Here is a 20,465-nt window from a genome sequence, read left to right on the forward strand (position 1 = left end):
CCTTTTAAGTCACTACTGTTTTTTTTTTTTTTTTTTTTTTTTTATGTGGAATATTAAAGGCTGATATTTACTTTATTTTATTTTACTTATTTTTTGTTATTACTTTCAGGTGTACAAAACAATGTACTAGTTAGACATTTACACCCCTCATAAAGTGGTAACTCCCCTCCCCCAATTTACTACCCCTCTGACATCGTACACAGCTGTTACAATTCCACTGACTCTATTCCCTATGCTGTACTCCATTTCCTCACTTCCTGTGTGTGTATGGGATATATATATATATATATATATATATATATATATATATATATATATAATTATAGTTGACATTCAATATTATTCATCTTCAGCTTCAGGTGTACAGTGCAGTGGTCAGGCATTTACACAGTCCATGAAGTGGTCTCCATAATAAGACAAGTGTCTATCGGACACCCTACAAAATCTTTACATTATTGATTATATTCCCCAAACTCCTTCCTATCCCCATGCAATATTGTGACTACTAATTTGTACTTTCTAATCCCTTTACCTTCTCCCCTATTCCCACCCCCCTCCCATCAGTTTTTTTCTCTGTATCTGTGAGTCTATTTCTGTTTAGTTTGTTCATTTATTCTGTTCTTTAGATTCTACATACAAGTGAGAGCATATGGTATTTGTCTTTCTCCATCTGACTCATTTCACTTAGTATAATGTTCTCTAGGTCCATCCATGTCATTGCAAATGGTAAGATTTCATTCTTCTTTATGGCCGTGTAATACTCCAGTGTATAAATGTACCAGTCGTTTACCGAAGGGCATTTCAGTTGTTTCCATGTCTTAGCTACTGTGAATAACGCTACAATAAACATATGGGTGCATGTAGTTTTTCAAATTAGAGAGTCGCAGCCCAAGAAATCCAGATTACCTTTTGACGCTCCAGGGCACTAAAGCTGCATCTGAAGTAAAAGCTTTTGTTTTGACTGGAAGCCTCTTCCAGGAAGTGATTCCCTATGTGCTTGCTGTTCCTTCTTCTAGGAATGCTGAACTCCTGGCCACCCACCTACAGGCTCCTTTTATCCTTTATCCTTTTGTCCTTCAGTGCCATCTCCTCTAAGAGACCTTTCCAGGCACACAGAGGTTCTCGAATGTCCGTGGAATGCCTGAAATGCTCTACCTCACCTTCAGTGGTAGGAGAACCCCTGCCCATTCCTACTGCAGGGTCCGTACCTCTGGGAGTCTTTTCCTGACCATGTCCTCTTGGGTCCTTCCCAGCGCCTTATGCCTCAAAGGAACTTCTCATTCTGTCCTCAAGTTATGTGGTCAACTCTCCTCCAAGCAATGGCTCAGTGACCCAGGTCCCTTCAATACTATGGCTCCATCATTTTCAACATGTGGCCTCCAAAACTTCTGTGGTTGTCTGTCTTCAACATGGGGAAAGGGGAAGAGCATGGAGAACCAAATGTGGAAGTTATTTAGGGAACAGATGTGCCTGGGAGTGGGCACGTCTCTTCTGCTCACATTCCATGACCTAGAATTCATGGGGACCCTTAACTGCAGGGAGGCTGGTAAATGCAGTCCTGCTCTGTGACAGGCGAAGAACAAACACATGGGTTTAGTGAATAGCTGACGAGTCTCTGACACAGGCTTGTACATCGCTATGACAAAATTTGTGAACGTGGCATTCGATGGATAAGGGCTGGGAACTGTTCCAAGTTTTGCAGTTGATTGAACGTTATGTGGCAAAGAAAGCTGTCCTCAGGATACCCATGAACTCTAATGTAGATTTTCTGTTCTTACGCTCAAAGAGGGAATGTGTGTGTGTGAGTGTGTGTGTGTGTGTGTGTGTGTGTGTGTGTGTGTGTGTGAGAGAGAGAGAGAGAGAGAGAGAGAGAGAGAGAGAGAGAGAGAGAGAGACTGTTTCCTTCTATGATGAAAGACTGTGGACAAAACTGAAAGGTTACTTAGGTATAATTTAGAATTAATTTGTTTGTACCTCATACAACTTAGAAGGAGAGACAAATGCTTTTACTTTTCTCCTACTTTATTTTCATGTTGGCATCCAAATTATGTGAATACTCCCAAATACCTTACTTAGATTCGTTTCAGATAATGTTCCCAAAACGAACACTAAATCATTTTCCCCCCCTCGGTCAATAAAGTACTTACTACAAAACACATGAAAATAAATGTTTCATATACACCTTTTATTGTTGGTTACTTGTATACCATCTTTTTTAAAGGAATTATAAAATCAGATTTCCATTAAATATCTGGCCCAAGAATACAGCTCTTGAGAATATTATGTGCCATTCTATTATCTAAAAGGGATAAACATCTGTTTTATTGTCTGGCCTTACTTTAAAATGCTTCTGTTTTATTGTCTGATCTTAAATTGCTTCAGTGTAACAATGTGTGTATAAGCTACATACTAGGGAGGGCAAGTTAACATTCTAAGGACTTAATGATAAATCATCACTCCAAAAGGAGTAAGGGCAAGTACATCAAAATATGTTATGTGTATCCGCCTCAGGAATCTGCTTACTTTGCGTAAGGATATTAAAAATAATTTTAATTGGTACAATAAGCACTACGTAAGAGATGGAATTGCCCGGCAAAACTCAAGAGATGCGATAGCCTGGAAAGCCAGGAGAGAAAGTTTTCAAGGAGGCAGCAGTCAACAGTGACCAGAGCCATCAATTATGATGAGGCTTGATAAGATCTAAGTGATTTTGACAATTGGAAGGTCATTTCTGGCTTTTGAAAGAGGATTTTCAGGGATAATATAGCACAGGAGGCCTGACAGCAGCAGACTAACAGTGAGTGGGAGGTGAGAAAGTGACTATAAGTCTGGACTACTTTGTAGAAGGTGAAGGGATGCAGAAGTACAAATTGGCAGTTATAAAAATAGTCATGGGCACGTAAAGTACAGCATAGGGAGTATAGTCAATAATATTATGGTCTGTCTATGGTGTCTGATGGGTACCAGACTAATCGGAGTGATTACTTTGTAAGTTAAATGAACACCTAAACACTATTTGTACACCTGAAACTAATACAATGTATGTCAACTGTAATTAAAAAAAAATATTGAAAAAAAGAAAAGTTTGGATGAGGCTGAAGAAGCATGAGAGACAGGGAAGCTAAATGGATACCAGCTGGGGAGGCAGGGTAATTTCTTTTATTTTTATAATGTGACTTTATTCTTAAGCTGAAGAAAAAGATCCATTGGGAGGAAGGAACTGGGCAGGGAGAGGGGAGAAAGAGAGAAATACAGATAGGGAGAGGAGAGACAGAATAATTACCAGATGTCTGAATGTGTGGGAGAGATGGACATAAAAGCCACAAGGGCCAAAGGCAGGTTGGAGGCCTCTTTTTCTACCAGAGGAAAAAAGATAATCATGGATAAATAAAGGTAGACAGTTCCAATGGCAGGGAGACCTTGGGAACTCGTGAGACTGCATGCCCACTGGCTTTCATTTTCTTTGTGACAGTCTTCAGACAGAGTAGGAGAAGGGTGCCAGCAATCACATCACTGGGCTTCATTTCCTTGTCCCTAAAATGAGGGTCGGAAACTCTAAGACTGCAGCTTTAAGGGAACTGGAGAAGGCGCTGACTAGGAACGAGTGAGAGGATGGCAGGGCAAGGTAGCCGGCTCACATGTGACATTGTGAAGTTGCCTGAGGGCAGTGGATACAGGCAGGTGTTTCTCTCCAGTGTCAGTGGGCATCTTGGGGACAGCAGAGAAATGAGGGATCAAGGTACCTGCTGTGGGGCTGGCAGAGCTAGTGCAGTGGGAGGATTGAGAAGGGTGGGAGTTGGGGTTGGGATTTGGACACTGAATTTAGAATTAAAATGGAAACACGGGACTCTGTCAGAACATTGTTACCTGCTCTTTCTGCCAGGCTCCTAAATAGCCCCACTAATAACCCAGAATAAAACCGTTGTGCAGGATCCACATAAAAACCTTGCAGCCCTTTTCTTTCTTACTGTGCATTTTGGGTGCCACGAGGGTGTGAATTTTTTGATTTGTTACCCTGTTCTCTGGCAATCACCTCTGGTTCCCACAGCTCTTATCCTCCACTGTCTACCATCTGGATGGTAGATCCTTCGTTCTTTCTTTTCTACACAGCTTAGGGCTGATGGTCACAGTGAGAACTGGCAGCTCTGACCTGTCTGAAGCAGGGGTGTAGGAGGTGAGAGGGGTGTAGGGAGGTAAGACTACACCTTCCACGAGCTAGGCAGGCATTTGTGAAGAGGCTTGCTTTAGGGGGGAGGCAATGTGTCACACTTCATCAACTATGAATCTGGAACAGAGATGTCAGGAAGTTTTGAAACAGCTGCTGATATTTACCATTTGTAAATGAATGAAGAAGAAAATGTGATGCACTTGATTGCCCTTGGAGTTAACTCTGCAGCTACAGGCGTCATCCATAGAGATCAGAGTGCCCTATGAGGTGATGGGACTTGTTCATGGGCACAGAACTAGATATTGGGAGAGTGAGGACCACCTTCATTTATATCATTTCTAACATCCAGTTGCAAGTGGAAACAGAAGTAAAACCCCTCTGGGCTGTAGGTGTTCTCTGCTTGCTAGTGTCATCTTTCTGTCAAGAGAGGCCACAGTTTGTAGCCAATGAAAATTTGCAGGTAATATAAGTGCACAAACCATTTCTATTTTATTGTGCATGAATCAGATTCCTTTCTATGGTGCAGAGAATGAGAAAGTGAAATTTTCATAAGGTGAGAGGAAAGAAATATGAGAGATAATGTAAAGACATGGGAGCATTTTCCCCACTGTGTATTTCACACAACACATATTCATTAATTTCCTATGACGTTCCAGACACTGAATCAGGTTCTGGGATCCTAGGGTGGTTAAGACATGATCTCTGTCCTTTACAAGTGGGGAACACAGTTAATTAAAAAATAAGTTCAGTTCAGGTTCAGAGATGTATTTAAGGTCTAATAAGGCATGGGGAGGAGGGTGTCCTCAGAAAGACAGTTAAAGAACATATAGGACATGTAGTTAATTGAAAGGAGGAGAAAGTGTTTCATTTGGTGACTGACTAGATGTGGGAAGAGTCAGAAACAGGCCCAAGTTTCTAGCTTGTGTGAGGGGTGCTCATGCATATAGATGGAGACAGAATAGAAAAGGAAGAACTTTCTCCCCAGTCTTTGCCAGTGGAAACCCTAACCACCCTCTCAGTCTATTTGTTCATACAGTTATGCATTCAGTGTTCACTCATTATCTGTTGTACAGAGTGCCCATTATGTCAGGACATGGGCTAGGCCCTGGGGATACCATGGCTTTTAGAAATTACAATTGTGTTAAATGTTTCTAAGTAAGTGCACGATGAAAGCTTATAGCCGTTGATCACAGGTGCCCTCATCTAGTCTGTGTAGAGTGAGAGGGAACTGGTCCAATGTAGGGGAATAGTTAAGCTGAAATTGGAAGGATATCTGTAAGTTAGTGAGTCAACAGAGGGAAGAGGCCTCTGTGAAAGAGCTTGGCTTGAGGAGGTGTGAAAGGGCTTTATGGATTTAGGAACGCAGATGTGACTGGAGATGATGAAGTGGGGAGAGCAGAAAATATGGTTGTAGAGAGTCCCCAGTCAGGCTGAATTATATAATAGGAGTCCTGGTTTAGCAAGGTAGGCATTAGTCTCGGCTCCGCTCCACTGTGAGTTTAGCGCTGACTTTGGAGCTGGTTCTAGTAAAAGGCCTCTCTGTCTTGCTCCTGTGGAGAATGCCCACTTGGTTCATTGTTTTGGGTATTTGGATGTTTATGATATTCTTCTTGGGAGATTGTCTTGATAACCTACCAAAAGACTACAATCCCATCTCTGAACCATATGGCATTGTAGCTAGGATCCTATTGGGTAGGGCTTGACCCTCCCATGTGTGGGCTGGGCCTGACCCTGCAGGGCCTGACTCTTTGACAGTAGGTCTGTCCCCTGGGCCATGTTTTGCATTTGAGTTCATTCTACCTTCCAAGTCCCTCTTCTCTCTGAGATGTCTTGTCCAGGAGTCAACAAACTCAAGCTCTTGCTCTGATGTGGTACAGTGGAGGGTTTAATCCATCTCCCTATATCTTGGCCTTCAAAATGACAAATATTTCATCCAATTATGTTAAAGAGATACAGGACCTCCTCCATTTGTCAAACATAAATAGTTGTAAAAGGCATCTCACTAAGTTCTAAAGATAAGGGAGCATCATATCACCAAATTCGAAAATCGTGGGGTCTTGAAACACATTTTGCAAAATGAGTTGGTGGGTCAAGAGAATTTATTTAACAATATAAACTCAACAAACATTTCTTGATTGGATGCTCTGTGCTAGGCGTTTTTTCTAGGCTCTAGGGTGACACCAGGGTACAAAATAAAGGTTCTGCCCTCATAGATCTTCTATTCTGATGGCCAGTAATTTTGTAGCGATTTGGCAGTCATCTTGGCAAATTTGGGGAAATGCTACAAGCTCTAAATCTAAGCTGTCCTGAGGATAGTTACATGCAACTCACCAGATAGGTATCCCCCAATAAAGTACTGAGACCAGTAGAGTTTTAATGGCTTATTGGACAAATACTGTGACTCCTTTGAATGTTGACTATGATTACAAGATCACCCTTACCTGAGTCTCATGCACTTCTCCATCTTTGACTCTCATAACATTCTTCTATCCCTCCACTCCTGAATATGTGTATATTGCAAGGCTCACAAGACAAGCAACCCACTTTCTATTCTGAGCATCATCCAGGCCTCTGCTGCTTTCCCTCCTTCCCCTAGTGTCTGACCTTTGGGTCACTCTGCTTCTCTAAGTCTTCTCCGTAACATTACAAAGCTGGGAAGGGAAACTTGGAAATTAACATTCAAACTAGTGAATTTCTCTCCCATTAGCTTCTTTGGTACATTCTTAGGAGGAGATAGAGGTTATTTTTATTTCCAATTCACATCATTACTATGGTAATAGCACCTTATCTTCTTAAAAGGAGCTCATGGGCAGACAGGCAAATGTATGAACCCTCGCCTGCAGGAAGCCTCAAGGAACAGTAGAGATGTGGAATATTTTTTCCAGTAGTCGTGCTTCCTTCCACTGAAAAGTTCCCAAAAATATACTAGTGAGGGTCAGATGGTTGCATAAAGAGCTATTTTGAACTTTTCAATGTGAAATATTTAACCTACATGTGAGGGGTTCATTTTCTTCTCAAAACGAACGGTTAGGGTTTTCAATATGCATTTGTCCCACCATTCAACATGTGCAACCCAGACTGGCCTTTGTGAGCCCAAACAGACTGTGACTGGCAATCTAATATCAGAAGGAGTAACGCTAGCAACAGACCCTCTGAAAAAATATTTATATGAGTTACTACTGTTTTCTAGCATCTTTTGCCTTACCTCCGCACTTCCCTGAATTAGAACTTTGTTGTTTTTGTTTTGGAAGTCTGACAAGATAGTAACAAGCCCACAAATATATTTTCCACAGATGATTCACAAACAAGATGTTGACAGGTTTTTACAATTACAGTTCCAAGTATCCTGGTCTCCCAAAAGTGCTGATAGAGATTGATAGATTATTTTAAAAAGAAATAAAAAAATGAAACGAAGGGACATCAATAGGCTTTTTCATTAGAATGAGTAATGGAAGTATTGACTCCCACACAGCAGCACTCTTCCTTCGGTGAGCTTTTTACGTCTTTGTCATTGACCTGCAATTATGGTCATTATAAGAAATAGTGAGCAAAAGATACCAAGAAGTAACTAAGAAGGTTGGTGGCTGGAAATAAGTGTTTACTCAAGCATTTATGACCCCGTAGAAATGTCCGTCACTGGAATGTTAGTCTCCCAGAACCACTTACGCAGTGCAGAGGAGAGAAACGGGCAGCTCTTATTAATTTTTAAGACTGGCTGGCAGCTTTCAGTCCAAGAACAAGGTTTGACTTTGCATTTTGAATAATGCAGAGGTTTTTCATTAGCTAGAATAAGAATCGAAATGATGCATGACATATTGTCTGCTAGAATACTGGGGCATTACATTATAGATTTGCAGTTGCCTTTCTGAAGAAGCTTTCCAGAGGTATGCTTAGACAAATTGGAAAGCTCCCAGTATTGTTTTCTTATTTCATGTTTACATTTTGGAAAAACCATTCAACGGACAGGTCTTCTTGGCTGTGGGATGGTAATGTCATAAGCCGAGGGTAATTCCTTATTGCCCTCAAAAGCTAAGCGTTGGCACAGATTATACTAGTCTATGAGATCACTGCAGTTGGTTTCATACATTTGTGTTTGCTCACATCTGCCTTCTGAAGACTTTGGGACAATTTAATTACAACTGCACTTTTGATTCCTATTTCTATCAATGAAAAATGAGAAATTACCCTTGCTTGAGGACTATCAGACTAAAAGGTTTGTGATTGTTTTTCAGGGTCATCTCTCTTCCAGCAGATTTTCATGTCAGGTTGGTGGCGGGCACACTGACTTTGTTTTGAGCACCCAAGACTCTTCCTGACTTTAAGTATTATTTGAATTGATGGTAACACAGCTACTACATCCAGATGTCTCTCGGTAACTTAATGTATGGCCCAAATAACAAACACCAGAATTAAACCATTAATAGGATAGGCTGCTAGCAGCTGCTTCAATCCCAGTTTGATGGGCATTAAAATAGCTGATTCAGAGATTTCTATCAGAAACTTAAGTTAATTAAAGACACCAAAGTCAATGGAACTACGATATCTGCCAGTAGCAATACAATCCATACACACTGACATGATTCTAAAACAAGGCTGATAGAAGGTCAGAGACCGTTCACCCAATTTAGATGAGCCTTTTACTTTGCATGTCATTTTGCATTACCCAGTTTTGCTTCAAATCACAAGCCTTGAAGAAAAGTCTTTTCTCTATTTTTTCTACTAGATGAAAGAAGATTATTGATTATTCTGCTTTTTCTCACACAGGAAGGTAGGATGGAGCATTAGCATTGTTTGAGAGCCTCCAACATGAATCGATGAGGAGGAACAGAAAGAGGACTCTTTCCGTACCTACTCAAAAGTACCACAAGGGAAATCAGTTGAGATTTATCATTCAATATACCAGTTTTTTGAAGTACTTATTCACCTCCAATTCTAATACTTTCCTTTAGGTCCAAATTCCAGTTAAAATTGTTCATATTCGACCAGCTGTTTCTGGCTGTGCAGCCTGTCTTACCTGTGAGTCTTTGGAAGCTGTCTACTGACTTTCTGTTTATCAACTTTGTCAGATTGTGGAACTACTAGTAGAACTCACAAAAAGAGACTCTTTGAAGTTAACAGCTTAGTGGGAAGTGTTGCCATTACAAATGTACTTTTGAAATGTCAGAAACTTTCTGGCTCATCTAGCATTAAAAAAACCCAAAAACATCCCCTCAAGCAAGCATAAAAGATAAGATGCAATCTGTTTGCATGTTTTCACTGCATGATGATTTTAATCTAATATTTCTTCCCTTTGGTCAAATAAATTGAGATGAGAGCTCATTGTTAACTGGATCCCAGTTCATATGTCAAGCACTGCATCTGCTTGGTGGGAAGCACTCACCAGACCCCCTTGGAGTGGTGTTCTAGAAAGAAGTTATAATGGCTAGTTAGACACTCATTCTCATTTTGTTAAAGAGTCAACTTTACAACTCTGGCAGTAATTGCAATGACATAACCAAATCTCTGGTATGGTTGGCTGTTATTTGTTTACCTAATAACTATTATTTTTAAAATAAATTAAAATTTTCTTTGGTGTTATATGGCCCATAACAGAACTGTGCCAAGAAGTGCCTTGTACATTAGCAGGCAAGTTCTTAATAAATGCCACTCTGCAAAACCTCTTCCTACATAACTTCAGGTCATGTATGTCTTTTTCTGAGTTTTCTGTTAAAATGTGACTACTTAGCTTTTTAGCATCCCATTAATTCTTTCTCAGCAGTCTCTCTTTTTTTACATCTTGCCTTAAAGGTTGTCATTTTTAGTTCTCTCAGAGCATTTTATATAGTTCATATACATATAGATCTTCTGTAATATATTGATGTTATTGCTATTAGTCAGATTTCAAAATTCTGCAGCCAGCATACTTACAGTTGGTGATGGATAAAACAACCCTGAATTTTCTACTCAGCATAATATTGAGATCTCTGATGAAAAGTTACTAACACATGATATGACAGCAATCCATAGGCTTCCATGTCTGTGGGCATCTTCCCACACAACTTGGATTCGGAGTTTCAATAAGTGCTATCTTATTGGTGTGAAGTTTGGTTTGTAAACGTTTGACTGTAAATTTACTATGCTGAGTTCAGTCATTTTAAATTCCAAGTAGGAATGATTTCATAGCCTTTTAATGATTTCTTTTGGAAGCTATATGTCATCCAAAATCAACCCACAGGGAGATATAACAATACTTACAGGTGTCCTCTTCTTCCATGAAAATACTGATCACATAACAGGCATACACAAAACCGACCAACTGCAAAGGAGAAAAAACAAACAATGTATCTTAAGAATCTATGCCAAACGTCCATAATTGAAGAGTCTATATAATTCAATAGATAAAAAATTTATAGTAGTAACCTCTATGAATTTGTACTAGGAAAAAAACTTGTTTTTAAATACTAGCCATGATTTTAAAGGGGCTTTTAATTTCTACTGAGCTTTAGTAGTGTTCTAAAAAATGTATACATGAATGGGAAATAAAAACCCCAATTCTATATATTTCATTTAGATTTTGATTGGGATTTACATTTTTTATATATATATATATATATATATATATATATATATATATATACATACACACATATATATTTTTATAGGTCTTATATTTAAAAATCACCACGGATTATTCATAACATATATTTTTAAGTTTGACTATTTATAGAGCAATTTGTAGCAGCACTCCTTATTACTACAACTAATTTAATGTTTAATAACCACAAAAGGAATCAAAATATGTTAATTATAATTAAATACCAATTATCTACTTAATTACTTAAAATGCACAGAGAATATCAATTCTATTTAAATACTAAATTGTTTTGTTGATTATGTCATAAGAAAAATCTATTAACTTTCAGGTATTCATCATAAAATAAAATAGAAAATATCATTTATACTTTGGATACTAGTGGTTAAAAGAATAAACATGGATGTCAGAGTGTACACTTTCTAGCTTTTCATATTGCTTTTTTCACTTATTATACTGAGAAGACAATTTTTATTCTTTAGAGCCAGAGACACTGAAATTCTTGGAGGACAAAATTGTCATTGAATCTAGTTTGGGCTAAAATTACTCTGAAAAGTACTTTGATGAAAAAGAGTTACCTCAATAGCTGTTATATAGTCTGTCTTCTTGCTTTTCTCTCCATTGTTAAAGTCTGTCTCCCCCTCTTTCTGTATAAAATAACATTTGGGAAGGAAACTTTTCTGATAGTTGCAGTGTCGAAGGCTGAATGCAGAGAACAATACAGCTGGTGTTTATGACTGCCCAGGTAGATGAGGACTCTGAACTCATTATCCACATTTACAGTCTAGATAAAGGTCGAAAAGTCCCTCAGAGGATGAGAGCTGAGAGAGACGGACTTATATAGAGGATGTTGCCAGAGAGCAAAAGGGTCTGTCATGCGGGGTCTCTGGTCCCGCTCCCTGCACAAGAATGCAGGACATGGTGAGGCCAAAAAGGAACACCCATGGAGTCATGGATAGGGGGTTCATACCACTATATTCTTGCTGGCAGCTGGGTTGGAGACACAGGAAGCAGAATCCACACGATCCACAACCCGCCATCTGCTTCTCTGCCAACCAACCAACCCCACTTGCTAGCTGCAATCCGCCGTCCACTTCTCTGCCTGCTAACCAGCCAACCAACCAACCTCCTAGCATAGCCACCGCAATTATATTAGTGACTAATGGCTAACTGGTTACAGCTGATGGCCACCCAGCCACAGTGGATGGCCATCTGATTACAGCTGATGGCCATCTAATAACTGAGCCAGCACCTTTCCATGTGAGGCCGAGAGCCTGGAAAGTGCTCTCTGGGACTCTGCCCCACAGGTCCTCTCACCCCACTGGGCATCTGTCTTCATCTCAAACCAAATGAGCGAGTACTTCAGGGAACCACAAACATGGTGTGGAGACAGAGCCAAGAGTGCAGTTTCCAGGTTCTTGCCCTCACGTGGAAAGGTGCTCACTCGGGTAGTAAATGGCCATCAACTGTGATTGCATGGCCATCATCTGTGGCTAGTTGGCCGTCAGCTGTAACCAGTGAGCCATTGGCCACTAATATAACTGCTGTGGCTATGCTAGCAGGAAAATGGGGGCTAGCAAGAAAAATGGGGGCTAGCAAGCAGATGGTGGCTGAGCTAGCAAAAGCGGATTGCAGTTAGCATGGTGGATTGTAGCTAGCAAGTGAGGTTGGTTGGCAGAGAGAAGTGGACAGCAGGTTGCGGATAGTGTGGTTCCTGCTTCCTGTGTCTCCAACCCAGCCACCAGCGAGACTATAGTGGTATGACTCCCCTATCTATGGCTTCGTGGGTCCTCCTTTTTGGCCTCACCATGTGCTGTGTTCTTATGTGGGGAGCGGGACCAGAGACCCCACATGACACCCTGCATGACACATAGGGAGTTTGACATGGTTCTTGTAATTTGGGAACACAGGTACTTGGCACCTAAATCACACTTGGAAAAGTCAAAAGGTGAGGGATTGTGGCTAAACGAGCTTTTGGGGACAGAGTGTGAAGAGGCAGGGCTGGGCGGGTGTGGCAGCACACGTGTATGTGTGTCCTTAGTCTAGAAGCCTTTTGGAGACAGACAGCTGGTGGTGCTGTTCTGGAGTCGGGCCCCACTCAGAGGACTTCCTGCCAAGGACAGATGATCTCAGAAGAATGATGCTGGTACATAGAAGATGAGTAGGAGTGTTAAGTGGCCAGCAGAGAGGCTGAACATTTAGAGAAACAGGAAGAATCCTAAAGGAGGACTGATGAACCCACAAAAGTACCCACAAAAGGAAGAATCTCATTTGGAATCTGTTACACCCAGAGAGCACCTCCTGCTAGATTACAACAGCCATGTAAGACCTTGTTCCTCCTCTCTTCTCCCATGAGTCTTCCTTCCACTTCATCCTTTGAATAACACGTAAGAGCAGCTGGTAAGTGCAGAGAGAAGTGGAGTGAGAAGAGAAGGCAGCTGTGGGTCGCTTCCTCACTGCAGATCTGCAACTTGAAATCAGACCCAAGCTAAGGAGCAGAATCTAAGTAGATGAGAGTTTGCACTGGCCTGGGATTTATTTATTTATTTTTTAATAATACAGGTAACATTGATATGTAATATTGTATAAGTTTCAGTGTACAACATTATAACTTGACATCTGTATACACTACAAAGTGATCATCACCAAAATTCTAGTCTCCATCCACCACTGTGCAGTCGACCCCTTTCACCCATTCCTCCCTCCTCAGAATGCTCTTTTCCTCTGGTAACCACCAATCTGTTCTCTGTGTCTACGAGTTTGTTTTTGTTTTGTTTGTTTTGTATTTTTAGATTCCACATATGAGTAAAATCATATGCTATTTATCTTTCTCTGTCTGGCTTATTTCACTTAGCATAATACTCTTGCAGTCCATCCATATTGACACAAATGGCAAGATTTCATTCTGTTTTATGGCCGAGTAGTATTCCATTGTGTGTGTGTGTGTGTGTGTGTGTGTGTGTGTGTGTGTACAGAAGTTGTTACATATATATATACCACAATGTCTTTATCCATTCATCCATGGATGGACACTTAGGTTGTTTCTATATCTTGGTTATTATAAATAATGCTACAATGAACATGGGGGTGCACATATCTTTTTGAATTAGTGTCATTATATTCTTTGGATAAATACTCAGAATTGGAATAACTGGATGATGTCATAGTTCTATTCTTACTTTTTTGAGGAATCTCCATATTGTTTTCCACAGTGGCTGTACCAATTTACCCTTCCACCAACAGCATATGAGGTTTCCTTTTCTCCATATTCTTTGCAACATTTTTTACATTTTATCTTTTTGATATTATGGACTAGACTTTCTAATATCTATGAGGGACCAAAAAAGCTAAAAATTCTGCCTGAAATGTGACCCAAAAGGTGAGACAGACCAAGACCACAAAGTGTACTTGAAGGGGCAGTGGGAGGAAGAATGAAATGCCTTTTAACTGTATTGTACAAGTCCAGCGCATTCAATAAACCAGTTACATACAGAAGAAAGAAATGTTCTTTTGTTGCTTTTGGTTTATATACCACATATCAGTGAAATCACATGGTTCTCTGCTTTTTCAGTCTGACTTATTTCGCTCAGCATTACACTCTCAAGATCCATCCATGTTGTCACAAATGTTCCTATATCATCTTTTACCGCCGAATAGTATTCCATTGTGTATATATACCACAACTTCTTTATCCATTCTTCTATCGAAGGAGATGAGGGTAAGGGGGATCGAATATATGGTGATGGAAGGAGAACTGACTCTGGGTGATGAACACACAATGGGATTTATAGATGATGTAATACAGAATTGTACACCTGAAATCTATGTAATTTTACTAACAATTGTCACCCCAATAAATTTAATAAAAATAAATAAATAAATAAATGGCCTATGATCCTATTATTAAAAACTTCCTAATGGATTTTCTTCCAGCCCTTTTTCTCATAGTTGTTATATACCTTATTTATATTCTTATGACTCATGTCAATACTGTTCATTAACTTAATTATTAACTACATAAATTTGCATAATTTAAACATACTGTAATGTATTTAAGCACTATTGAACACTATTTTCAAAGTTTCATATTATAGATACTGTTATGATGAATATTAATGCTTTTTCTATATTTTGGGCTATCTGATTCCCAAATGAGTTATAAATATTTTTACACATTGTTAAATTGCTTTTCCAAATGTTTATATCATCTTTTATCCTACTATAACAGTGAATGACAATGCTTATTTTATCATAACACTTCGTAGCATAGGATTTTTTTATTTTAAAAAATATGTGTCAATATAATAGACAAAATAGCTTCTCTTCATTGTTTAATTTGCAATGTTTTATTTCATCTAAAACAATTTCGTATTTTATTAGCCATTTATATTTTTTCTTTTCCAAATTATTTGCAGAAGTCCTTTACCCATTTATTAACTCGATGCTGTTTTCATTAATTTGTATGAAATCTTGTGGGGTATATATATACACTAAGATTTTGCTATATTTATTGAAATGTTTTTCTTTTTGTCAGCAAGTGATATTGGTGGCTTCATAACTGGGGGATGTTTCCTTAGTAAACCATATATTAGAAGACCTCTGCCAACAAATAACTTTCTAGTTAGGTGTGTGTGCGTGTGTGTGTGTTTGTGTGTTTAACTCGAGAACTTTCTTGTATTAATTTTCAATTATTGCTGTAACAAATTACTACAACTGTATAGGTGAAAACAATACAAATTTATTATCTTACAGTTCTGGAGGTGACAAGTCAGAAATGGATTTCTTTGGGATAAAATTAAGGTGTCAGCAAGGTTGCACTCCTGGAATATCTGGCAAAATCTGTTTCCTTGCCTATTTCAATTTCTACAGGATGCCTTCATTCATTTGCTTATGACCCCATTTTTCATATCCAAAGCCAGCAACCTAGAACCTAGTCCTTATGCTGCCATGTCCCTGGTTCTCCGTCTTCCACCATCCGGTTCCACTTTGAAGGACCCTTATGATTACACTGGACCTTCCTGGATAATCCAGGATAATCTCCTTATTTTACGGTCACCTGATTAGCAACCTTAATTCATTCCTTTTTGGAGATTAATATATGGATATCTTTGAGGGACCATTATTCTGCCTATCACATCTGTGAACTTGTGTTTTCGGTTCTTGGTAGATTCTCTGCACAATTTAGGCCAGAGTGGAGAAGGAGAAGTGATACTGAGGAAATTATTTAAGTTTTAATATATGAAGTAAAATCATAGCATCCTAATTAAAAAAAAAATTACTTGAAAGGAATCTTTGAGAAGTCAATTTGCATATCAATCCATTGCTCTCAGGAAATGCCATATTGGAGAGAAAACAACTATCATCAATTTGGTGTTTGTACATCTAGTCTATGTTTTTACACCTTTACTATAAATATATATCTACAAGCTGAACATAATTCTTTTAAATAGTACATACTTCAAATAGTTTCCTTGACAATTTAAACTTTGAGGGTATTGTCTTTTCACTTTGATTAGATCATCATTGGTTATTTTGTATTGAGGCTGACATAGAGTTTATACTAGGAAGAGGGTACATGTCAGCTCTACTATTTAAGAATTTTTTTCCATGCATGTGTCCATAATTGATTTTATCTTCAATCCATGGATTCTTTTAGGGGAAGTTTTAAGACACATGACCATTTTGTGAGCATTAATGTTCTTAAAAATAGGCAATGTTCTTAACCCAGCAGACAAAGATTGTAATTCATCGTAATACACTCAACATGCGTCTCACCATTAATCCCATCATACAGGGGAGCTCGTGTTTCCTCATAGGACATTTCTACTACCTCAGTAACACAAGCAACTTTCTCACATATAGTCCTAGAGTCCTAGTGAGCCTACCAGTGCTAAACCACATGCTAGATATCGGTAAAGGCCATTTTCTTAGGTTTTTAGATAAAGATAAATAGACACAGAAGTAATAATTTCTCCCTACGCTCCCATGGATTGTCTAGTTCACTCCTTTTAGTACATGTGTTCCATTTTGGATATTTTATGTACCTCTTTGCATGCATATGCCCTACTTTGGAGAACTTACTTTGAAGATGACCCTTTTGCTTGAAGAACAGTTCAGTGAATTCAGGTAACATGAGTTCTAGTAACAGAGAAAAAATCAGCTATCTCTTGAATCCTAAAGAGCTAGAGACCAAGTGACAACAAAACAGATCAAGATCCAGTGTGACTTGAGATGACTGAAAGTATGGGTCTCTTCCAGTTGCTTTGCAAGGAGAAGGGTAGTAACAGAATGAATCATGTAATAGAAAAAATTCTGAACTAGTTTTGTTACTTTGGTTACAGACTGAAATTTAGATGCTACATTCATTGTTTATTTTATCTTGGAAGTTGCTTATTGAATAGTAAACCCACAGTTGTTTGATAGCTTTTGTATCCCAGTAATTTTTCTTCCACAGAAAAGTCAGGTAAGTAAAATCTTATAAATCATTATTTTTATCTGTATAGGTAAGATGTAAGTAAAGATAAATCAAATATTTTGATTGAGTGCTATAGGACTTTTCTAGTATAAAGCTAAGTCCTTCATGATAGCTCAATACTCCAATGAATATTATTTGTTTGACTTTCTTAATAGACTATATACTTCTTTAGAAAAAATATAACTTTATCTACATTTTTATGTTGATTTAAAGTAAGACAAATTATTATTTTGTCTTCATTGATATCTTTTGAGATGATAGTGATAGCTAAAGTATATATTAGCATATTATTAGCCTCTTTGACAGGGGACATATTTTGGTGTCTTCTAACATTAGCTCATTCCATTTGGCATGCTGGGTCCATCAGCATTTACTGGTTGGTTCATTGGCATTTACTGGAAGAAAGCCCAGAGGATTGATGGGAAGGCCCCTTGAGAGCAAACTCAGTGAACTTAATGCTGAAACACTGTTTTCACATATCCATATGTAGTTAATTTGATGGGGTTGATAAAAAAATTCCATCACGATAAAAAAATTTTGACCTAAAACTAAATCTACCCTCTAACCTCTGGTTTTCCTTCCAGATGTTATGAGGACTGAAAAATATTAATTGCTAATGGCTGTACCATAAATTGCATAGTTACTTATTTATACATTTAATATACAAATCTAAGCACCCTCTAAGAAATATTTATAATAGAAAATAAAGTTTTACTTTTTTTTTTTTTTAAGGAAACTTCTTAATAATGCCAATGCAAATTCCCTGCTAGGCTAAAAAGAAAGCGGTTGACCAGCTGGCTATACTGAAAAAAACAAATGCAAGTTAGATAGTTCTGATTTCATCATTTGAGTAAGTGCAGTTGGAATTTCGGGAGAGGTTTAGGGTTAGGATGAGAAATTGAACAAGTTAGAAGGAATGTATAAGAAGATGATCACAGATGTACTTTTATAAAGGCAAATGAGAGCAAGCTTATTGAAATACTTGTTTTAGAAATACGTTTTTACTTAAGTTATTTTGTATGTCTTCCCTTGTAGGCGTATTCTAAAGATTTTGGGTTACTATGTTTTCTGAAAAGATTCATTGCCTATGTACTGAAGAGAACTGGTCAGTATATTTCTTTCTTCTCCTTTTCCAAACGAGTCTTTTGAGTGACAGAAAGTAAGATCATGTTCTTAATTATAATGACAGCACATTTTCCTTCCCTATTTAGTGAATTTTTTTTTTTCCTAACGAAATGTGAGAACACCAACTTTTACAAGAACACAGCAATGTATAGCAACGTAAAATTTGTCAAATCCAATTGTTCACTAATGGACTTTAGTAGTATCTTGATAGATGACAAGAAAGGAATATTGGCTAGGTAATTGAAATACACGGTACCATTAGCTGGAAACAGTAAGATAAAGACATGCCATACCAGAAATATTAGATCATTCTCCAGGTCCTCAAACAGAATTTGCCAGCCATAATCTCGATCTTATAACAAATGAACTAATTAAAATGTATCCTTTTACTTTTGCTTTATTGATGGGTACACTAATAAAATATTTATCCTAAAATTACTTTTGCTATTGTGATTAACCAAACTGCTGTTATTATTAATTAATAATGTTATTCTCATGAGAACCTGTTTAGGCATCTTCTTAATCACCAATTAGTAGATGGTTGACTGTTGTGTTGTGTTCTTAGTTTCCTAGAATCTGAGTTGAAATAGTCCCTGTGGCTTTCTGTTAATCTCCAGGAAATGTAATATAATGCATTCTCGCCAATAGCAAAACACACAAAATAAAAAATAACATCAGGATAATAATCCCAATTATTTCTGCTTTTAATAAAGTTTTGAAAGAGTCATTTATTTTAAAGACAGTTTTTCCCTCTTCCATTAAAACCACTCATCTTCACAGTCACATTTAAATGATACTTTCCTGTGTCTTGTAAACTCTGACTGCAAAAATACCATCTTTTTTATACATTAAGTGAATGCAAATGACAGAAGACTAGAATCCAACACCACCTTTTGATTAGTTTTTGCAAGTAGGATTTGTATATGAGATCGATTTGTGTTGGCCAGCAGGCCTGTGTAAGGATCGATAGGATTAAATTTCACACATGCAGATTCTAGGACAGAACCACTGGTTGTGTGTCCTGCTAACTGTGGGTTTTAGTACGAATGAATCAAAGAAATGAGTTATTTCTCAAAGCATGAGTGTCTTCAAGGATCACTTTAAGGTGAAATAGAGGATGACAAAAGCTCATCTAGGGAACTCAGAAAGGAGAGCTCATTCACACCTAACTTTATGGGGAGAGAATTGCTGAGCTTGAGGAAAGCCAAAAGGATCCTTAAAGGAAAAATAACTCCCCATCTAGTACCCTAAATTTCCCAGCATTCACAACTTTTAAACCCTGAAGCTTATGAGAACCCATAGGAATGACAGAAGTTTCTCTATTTAACATACAGGTTGTAAAATGCTGTTTGTTAGTCGATTTTTCCTCAAATCCAAAACGATTCTATAAAAAGTCTTGGCCAAAGCCACTTATAGAAAGCAGGCAGAGGCTGACATGCTTCACTCTGTATAGAACTTTATCCCTATGAAAACCATTAATTTGAACACTTGTGAGTAGGAAGCTTCTGTAGGTAATTTATTTGAGTTAAAGTTACTTAGAGATGAAAGCATAGCTACCTCATGTCAAGAATTGTGCAGGGTTTGGGATTTTTACTTGTACCAGTTAACAGGTAAACTTCTTGCTATTTAGTTGACACTGGGGAGAAATGAAGGACTTTATAACTTACAGCACAGTGTTTAGCTTGAATTTCATATCTCTTTGCTGTATTCCCCCATGGCCATGGGGGCCATGATGGACCTCTGCACACACAGTGCGAGTGACCTTGAGCTACTTTCATCAGAAGGGAAAGCAAGCCTACTCTGTCAGAGGTGGGATGGGGAAGAAATTACCTCATCCCTAAAGGTTGTTTGCTGTAAAGGTGACCCTGAAAAATTGCTCAGGTAAAGAGCTCTTACACATTTGGAAGTTATCAGTGTATCTATCAGTGCTATTTAAAGCCACACGACTGGATTAGATCATTAAGGAAGTGAGTGAAGTCAGAGAAGTTCTGGAACATGATGACACTTGGGGGGTGGAGAGAAGTCAAGAAACAAGCAAAAGAGACTGAAAAGGACTGACGAGAGTTATCGTGATACAAGAAAGTGAGGGCAATCAGATGGGTCGAAGGCCTCTGACAGGTCAAGGG

General features: G+C 38.3%; 1 protein-coding gene across 3 annotated transcripts in view; it reads right to left on the minus strand.

The window, feature by feature from the left end:
• Positions 1-20,465, minus strand: part of NKAIN3 (sodium/potassium transporting ATPase interacting 3) — a 537,308-nt gene that overhangs the window by 42,456 nt on the left and 474,387 nt on the right. For 2 of the 3 annotated variants that reach the window (XM_074319272.2, XM_074319271.2), the window contains exon 5: positions 10,403-10,463. In XM_074319272.2, the coding sequence (XP_074175373.1) occupies positions 10,403-10,463 (61 nt within the window). Of the gene's footprint in view, positions 1-9,441; positions 9,571-10,402; positions 10,464-20,465 lie in introns of those variants that run through there. The other variant, XM_088799407.1, reaches the window with a different exon arrangement.

Source organism: Rhinolophus sinicus, chromosome 7 (assembly GCF_057876585.1).
Source record: "Rhinolophus sinicus isolate RSI-liver-muscle chromosome 7, RSI-T2T, whole genome shotgun sequence".
Taxonomy (NCBI): Eukaryota; Metazoa; Chordata; class Mammalia; order Chiroptera; family Rhinolophidae; genus Rhinolophus; species Rhinolophus sinicus.